This window comes from Musca autumnalis, unplaced genomic scaffold (assembly GCF_047663935.1).
Source record: "Musca autumnalis isolate F117 unplaced genomic scaffold, ASM4766393v1 scaffold_4, whole genome shotgun sequence".
Classification (NCBI taxonomy): Eukaryota; Metazoa; Arthropoda; class Insecta; order Diptera; family Muscidae; genus Musca; species Musca autumnalis.
This window is the reverse complement of record NW_027411977.1, coordinates 154,361,034-154,368,798: the sequence shown is the minus strand read 5'-3', so window position 1 is coordinate 154,368,798 and position 7,765 is coordinate 154,361,034. Positions and strand designations below refer to the sequence as shown.

Genomic DNA, 7,765 nt, shown 5'->3' with positions numbered 1-7,765 from the left:
GAGAAAAGATTTGATGTAATTTAATATTTTAGATCCAATTCCCCATGATTCTAAGGCTTCTAATATGACATGTGCACCTATGCGATCGAAAGCTTTCTCGAAGTCGATTGCTAGTATGGAGGTATGATTCCTTGATGACAATCCTTTTGTTACATAGTAATCAATGTGTAACAAGGCGTCTGTGCAACCTTGCTTTTCTTTGAATGCCACTTGATTTAAGGCAATAAGCTTACGAGATCTTAGAAACCATGAAATTCTTTTCGAAATAATTCGTTCCAGTATCTTTGATGCGCATGGTAATAATGATATGGGTCGGTAACTGGAAAAATCCGTTTTAATTTTGTTTGGTTTGGGTATTGCTGAAACCAAAGCCAATTTCCATGATTGTGGAATGACTCCTGTATCAAGAATTAAATTATATAATGAGAGTATTTGAGATAAACCATAGTTGGACATATTTTGGATCATGCAATATGAGATGCGATCGTGCCCCGGGGTACTTCCTTTAACCTTTTTCAACGCATACGTTATCTCATTCAAACATATATTTTGCTCTATCATAGATGCATGTTTGTTACCTGGCGAGTTTGTGTAGTTATTTGGTAGAGCATTTTTTGCATAGCAGAAATCCAAGTGAAAGTTGTTGTTAAAAGACTCACTTGACCAGCGATCACCAAAATAATTTGCAATATCTACTGGGTTTGTTAATGTGCCATTATTTGTTTCGATTACTGTGAAGGTATGCGAAGAACATTTACTGGAAATCTTATTTATTTTGCCCCAGACAATAGAAAGAGGCGTATCCTTACTTATAGTTTTTGTAAATTTTTCAAAACAAATCCTTTTGGCTTTTTTGTTTTCATACCTAAACTTTGCGTTTGCCTTCTTGTATATAATGAGATTTTCATAACTTGGCCTTCTTTGAAAAATACGTAGTTTTTTTACTTTATCTTTGCGTAGTGAGTCTAGTTCTCTATTCCACCAAGGGACATATGTTTTATTTCTCTTGAAATGTTTTACTGGTATATTTCTACTTGCAGCAGTTCTAATTGATTTTGTAATAACTGCGTTCACTTGGTTAGGGTTGTCGTCTAAGTATTTATTTTTTAAAGTTTCATCAACCGTTTTCTGGTATGAGAGCCAATCTGCCATTTTAAAGTCATATTTAAATGTGGACTTGATTTTTCCTGCGTTAGTGCCCGTATTGAGGGTGGTGATAATAGGAAAATGATCGCTGTTATACAGATCATTTAGTGTTGAGCTTGAAATAACTGGTAAAAGACCCGGTGAACAGCAAACAACATCAATGTTGGTTAGAGTATTATGCGTTGATAAATGTGTTGGTTTTCCGTCATTTATGACACAAAGGTTGTGAGAATTTAGTGCGGTTTCCAATATAACTCCTTTTGTGTTGTTTTTGCTGGAGCCCCATAATACATTCCAACAGTTAACATCGCCGACTAGTATAACAGGGGTATTTATGTTATGAAAAAGATCCAACACATCATTGGGTTCAAAATATTCGTTTGGGTGAATATACAGTGAGATTATTGTAAATTTAGTGTTTAAGTTTATCTCGATAGCTATGTTTAGTAGTTTTGATGTGTTGAATACTCTTTTATGAGGTATATTGTTTTTGATGAATACTGCTAATCCGCCTTTAGCGGTTATGTTATTGACATGATTAGATGAGTATGCGGTGAATTGTTTTGGTGCAATTGGGTTTGAATGGATGGGTGAATGCGTTTCTTGCAGTGATAAAAAATCAGGATTGTGATCTTTTATCAGCAATTGCAAATCAATGTAATTATTAATTAATCTCTTTATATTCCACTGGGCAATTTTGAAATCAGTCATGGAAAAATAATAAAATAAGAAATAAAAAAGATATAAAAAAAAAGAAGATTGACAGATAGTATTAATCTGTCACATCCATGTTGTCATCAACTTCCGATCTTCTGGATGAAATTTTTGCTGCAGTTGATTGTTTTTTTGCAGATACATTTGATGTGTTATGTGTAATGTTTTCAGATACATTATTTTTTGTAGTAGAGCTACTTTGAGAGAGTGATTCTATTTTTGAGTTAAAACTCTCTAATAGTTTCTCTTTATTTATTGTTGATTTTTGAGTTGTGAGTTTTGTTTTCGTGTGTGAGCTTTGAGTATTTTCATCTTTATTTGTTTTTGTTGAAATCGTTTGTGACGACAATGTGGGTTTTGATGAGGTGTTGTTGTTGCTTGATTTTGTTTTGTCTGTTGTATTTGTAATCGTTTTTGATGAGTTTTCTGCATTATTTGTGTTCTTGTTTTCAATAACGGTATTGCTGTTTGTAGTATGTGCTATCCTCTTTTTTCGTGCTGCGATTGCTTCTTCTAACGTTTCAACTGGAACGTCGTATGTGTCTGCTTTGGGAGTATTTTGTTGAGCCTCTTTAAATGAGCATTTTTTGTCGTTTGGGTTTTTAATACCTCTTTCCTTTGTTGAAATACTGGACATTTTTTGTTGTTTGCTCGGTGAGAATGATTACAGTTTATGCAATTGAGCTTCATACAGGGTGAAGGATCATGAACTGTAGCCGAACATACCTCACATACTGGATCGCTTGTACAATATTTTTTGGTATGACCCAATTTAAAGCAATTTTTACATTGCATAGGATCAGGGAAATAAGTTTTAACCCGTAAGCTTATGATACCCATATCAATTGTATCTGGCAAATCATATAGATTGAAGCTCAAGATACATGAAGGGGTGTTTAAAACTTTACCATCTCGATATGATGTGATTTTCTTACACTCTATTACTCCTTGCGTTTTTAAACCATCTACTATTTCCTTTTCTGAAAGATCAGTCAGGAGTTCACTCCGTACAAAACCTTTAATGGTATTTAGCTTGGAATGGAAAGCACATTCAATGTCGCAAATTCCACCTAGATTTTTAGCTTTAATGAATCGATTGGCTTGCGCTTCATTTTTAGTTAGAATCAGCAAATTTCCGTCTCTTGTGAGAGTAGTTTTTAGCAAAGGCTCACTTGAAATTCCCTTAATGGCTTTAGAAATCAAGAAAAAGTTGTAGTTTTTGATTGGTTTGTCAGGGTTTGTGGTTTTAAGAGTAATATATTTTGGGCAGGCTTTTTTGTTTCTGATTTGCACGAGTTCAGGATAATCTATTGAATTTCCCAAACTATATGTTGTATTGTTTTTAGGCCGTTTCCGTTTGGGGGACGTCCCCCCGGGATCCAAGATCCCATAATAGTTTCCTCCGGAAGAGGAAGACATAATTGTTTTTCTTAGCGCTTATCAAACTTTATTTAGCACCCTGTATCTCAGAAAATATGTTTGTAAGAAAAGTCTACTGGTGTGCAGTCAATGTTGATGGTAGATACGCGCGTAACACTAATCGACCGTTCACGATGAATGCTAAAGGTAGACTGTACATGTTAATTATTCTTTTGGTTATTATTGTTAAACTTTGCGGGTTAATTTTTTATTTATTCGTTCAATTGGGTCTTAAATAAGTCGACCAACTAATTTTTGCAAAAAAACCCGACATTTTTATCACAACTATTTGTAATTTTTTAGTAATTAATGCATGAAAAGTGTTAGTTTTCTCAGTTTGAAAACAATTACTTGTCAAACTGTATGTAAATTGGACTTAAACACCGGGCATAACTCATCAATTTTTCAGCCGTACAAACAAAACAGCTGTTTACCTTTGGTTGTACAGACGAGAATTGAGCGCGTTCTATTCGAAAAATATACATATGTATGCACATAACACTTTCATGCATTGCAATTTCTGTATTGTTCACACCATGTGTACAAAATTTAGATTTGTAAAAAGTGACAGTTGATATGCACAAATATGTAAAAAACATACCGTGTAGAAACCCCGTAAGTTTTTATGTGGAAAGTTTCACCGTCTAGCATAAAACTTGTATTTGTCCACAAACACTTCGCATGAAATTGTCAAAAAAAACTTAATACTGGCAATACTACATGAACAACAAGTTTTCAATTTATAAATCCCTAAGACAAAAAAAAACAAAAACACGCGGAATAGCATAGCATTTTCAGCATTTTATCACTTAAAGTACTTTTATTAAATAAAATATAGCAATGGTGGTTTCAAAAAGATGTAAAGTATGCACAATAATAGAGGCAGACAATATGCCCTTAGCCGGAGAATATTTCGGAAGGCCCATACCTGAAATAATAGAGAAACTATGTGGATTAGAGGTATCACATAATATTCAATTAGCTTCGTCGAAACAACTCTAGTTTAGTAAAAACTCTCCGATTTTTTTGAAATTTTTTCCAGAGGTAGATATTGTTGCGCTGATCACGGAAATGTATAATTTTCTGGGGGACGGACCCGGTTACCCTATTATTGGACCCGAAAGTCCGGGTACAAAACCCGGGTTAGACCCAGCTCTACTGAACCGAATGCTGCAAAATGGGTATCATTGGAAAGCTTATGAGCCCTACAGAACACAGTTCTGAAGATTCTAAGGGCCATATCTCTGGATCCAGAGAAGGTATTACAACATATAGCGTCATTTTGGAACGGTTAAAGTGCGAGCTATAATCTGACATACATTAAGCGGGCGCCCATAATGGACCCATTTTCGGCTTAAGTTGAATGTTTTCATTAAGCTCGGATCGCAGATAGGTCTCGTCACCCTGATCACAAATATATATAACATTTATTGCGGAAGTCCATACTTCCCGAGATATGGGCCTCTGAAGTTCCGAAAATTCCCTTGATAAAGGCCGACTATTTAGACAAAACTGTATGATTTTAAAGGAAATTTTGTTCCCGTTCCCTAGATTTGCACCTGTCCGTAGGAGAAAGTCTTAAATCCCCGGCCGAAGGCCGGCTATTTAGAGAAACATTTGTGATTTTAAAGAAAATTTGGTTCCCGTTCACTAGATTTGCATCTGTCCATAGGACAAAGTCTTAAATCCCCGGCCGAGGGCCGGCTATTTAGAAAAAATGTATGATTTTAAATAAAATTTTGTTGCCGTTCCTTAGATTTGCACCTGTCCATAGAAAAAGTCTTAAATCCTCGGCCGAAGACGGTCTATTTATAATAAAATGTATAAATATTATAGTATATTCCTTAAGCTTAACAGTTGTATCCATATTATCATTATCCGTTCAAAAATAGCGAAGATACATACAAAGGAATATTCGGAACTTCAGAGGCCCATATCTCGGGAAGTATGGACTTCCGCAATAAATGTTATATATATTTGTGATCAGGGTGACGAGACCTACCTGTGAAAAAAATTTGGTCCCGATCAGAGCTTAATGAAAACATTCAACTTGCTCCCCATTTTCTACTTTCTGAGGGTTATATGGAAAAATCCGGGTCCAAAAATCAGTTTTTAGGTTATATCACCTGAACACCTGAAAATCATATGACCGCTTGTTGGATAGGGATTTCCATAAGCTTTCCAATGATACCCATTTTGCAGCAATCAGTTCAGTAGAGCCGGGTCTAACCCGGGTTTTGTACCCGGACTTTCGGGTCCAATAACCGGGTAACAGGGTCCGTCCCCCAAGAAAATTATACATTTCCGTGATCAGCGCAAAAATATCTAACTCTGGAAAAAATTTCAGAAAAATCGGAGAGTTTTTACTAAACTAGAGTTAAGCCGGTTCGTCTTTGCTTATACACTTTTCTTGTTGCAGTTGGATCCACGGAAATTGACCGACGTACTCATATGCCAGCAGTGTGCAATCCAGTTGGTTCACGCAGAAAGTGTTGTAAACAAGTTGCGGAAGTGTATGATCCGTTTGACCAAACCTGCAAAACCAAAAGCGCCCAAGACGCCATCCAAAAGCGCTGTCGTCACCAAAGCAAAAGAAACAAGTACAAGTCCGACTAAAAAGAAAAAAGAAACCCAAACTCCATCAACCCTCAAAGAGGACGCAGATCAGGGATCTGTTTTTAAAAAATTTACAGACGAAACTACCGCTGTGAAGGACACCAATGATGAGAGCTTTTCTAAAATAAACAAAAAAAAGAGTAAGGATGCAAAGCGAAAGTTGGAGGATACATTAACTAATGGACTAGAAACAGATACCCCAACTAAAACAACGGAACAGGAAAATGAAAACGGCGACTGTGGTGAACTTGCATTGAAAGAAAAAGCGAAAAAACGCGTTAAATTAGATTCTACATCCATCGTTAATTCCAGCCTATTGGATGAGACTGCTGGTGATGCCGACATAAGTGTACATAGTAGTACAAAGATACTGAATTGTGTGTTGTGTGAAAAAAAATTCGACCAGAAGAGTTTGTTACGGGAGCACATCGAAACAAGTCACATGGGAGAAAAATTGAAAGAATGTCCTAATTGTTTCATGGAATTTCGTTCTGTTCAAAAATACCAGTCACATCTATTTAGCGAAAAATGCAAGGGTACCTTACTTCCTTGTCAATTCCAAAATTGCAATAGGCGCTTTAAGAATGTCCACAAAATGGAGATACATATGAGGGAGAAACATTTATCTCCGAATGGATTAGATGGTGAATAGAAATTATGTACCTATACGTTATGCAACGGACATAAGTTAATTTTAGCATGCATTATAAAAAACTGTTTTTTCTTTTTCTCTTCAATATGTATAAGCAAACTGAGTTTTTATGTCCATTATACGAAGTAAAACAAATACATATCGTTCATGTATTATATTGAACAGGGTTTAATTAGAAAGGTTAGCTAAAGCTATCTGTCGTTTAAATTTTTTCTTTCAATTGTTCCTAAAACTTCAAAATTATAAACATAATATTTATTGCACATTCAGCACATTCATTCATTTTGCAATTATTTTGACACCGTTGTTTTTGGACAGATTTTTGAATTTGTTGACTTGATACTTGTAGTAAGTATCAAGTCAACAAGTATAAATTATAAATTCCTATCTAAATTTTTAAAAATGCATCGTTTGCAATAATATAGTTGACTAACTGTATTCTATTTCTGTCATGATGTGATGTAGTAACTGAAAATTTCAAAATTTCCACTTTTAATGAAAAACGATAGACAATTATAAAATAAATAAATCTCAGATTGTTTTGTCTACTCTTTCGTCAAAAAATACCGTCCGTTCCGTTCCGTGTTCTGTTCCGTTCCTTCCCTTTTGTTGAACAGGTGCGATATGTCAAAATGAAAAATCTGATACAACACACATTCAGAATTGACATATTTACCTTGCGACATTTGGGACATGTCCAATACAAGCCAACCCAAGCATCTAATTCACTTATAGTAACACCCACACAACTTCCATGGTACCACATGCTACATTTGGTACACATTATCATGTGTCGTCCATTTTGAGGCTTCCTACATCTACACCATAATCTAATAATGAAAGTGTTATTTTATCTTATTCATTTCATTTTTTTTACTTATTTTACTTACTTATTTGGATCGTTATCATCCAATCTGGAATGGAATGGAACTGCATCGCTAAAAATGCATATGGATCTAAAGATCGACTTTTATTCGCTAAAAATGCATGTGGATCTAAAGATCGACTTCTATTCACTAAAAATGCATGTGGATCTAAAGATCGACTTCTATTCACTAAAAATGCATATGGATCTAAAGATCGACATCTATTCGCTAAAAATGCATGTGGATCTAAAGATCGACTTCTATTCACTAAAAATGCATGTGGATCTAAAGATCGACATCTATTCGCTAAAAATGCATGTGGATCTAAAGATCGACTTCTATTCACTAAAAA

At 35.1% G+C, this 7,765-nt stretch overlaps 1 protein-coding gene and 1 long non-coding RNA gene across 2 annotated transcripts; one reads left to right on the top strand and one right to left on the bottom strand.

Annotated features, from left to right (window-relative positions):
• Positions 1-4,079: 4,079 nt before the first annotated feature.
• On the bottom strand, positions 4,080-7,562 carry LOC141401221 (uncharacterized). Its single transcript, XR_012412290.1, has 3 exons — positions 7,438-7,562; positions 7,224-7,377; positions 4,080-6,014 (listed from the first exon to the last, which is right to left on the bottom strand). It is a non-coding gene; the product is annotated as an uncharacterized lncRNA (long non-coding RNA).
• LOC141401219 (uncharacterized) lies at positions 4,097-6,704 on the top strand. The gene is made up of 2 exons (XM_073981230.1): positions 4,097-4,239; positions 5,699-6,704. The coding sequence occupies exons 1-2, from the start codon at positions 4,120-4,122 to the stop codon at positions 6,545-6,547; spliced, it is 969 nt and encodes a 322-aa protein (XP_073837331.1). The 5' UTR covers positions 4,097-4,119; the 3' UTR covers positions 6,548-6,704.
• Positions 7,563-7,765: the final 203 nt, after the last annotated feature.

Excerpts from the sequence above, each read along its gene's own strand:
- LOC141401219 (XM_073981230.1), top strand. The coding sequence starts at position 4,120 with ATGGTGGTTTCAAAAAGATGTAAAGTATGCACAATAATAGAGGCAGAC. Across the intron at positions 4,240-5,698 it reads AGAAACTATGTGGATTAGAG|TTGGATCCACGGAAATTGAC; the intron begins GTATCACATAAT and ends TTCTTGTTGCAG.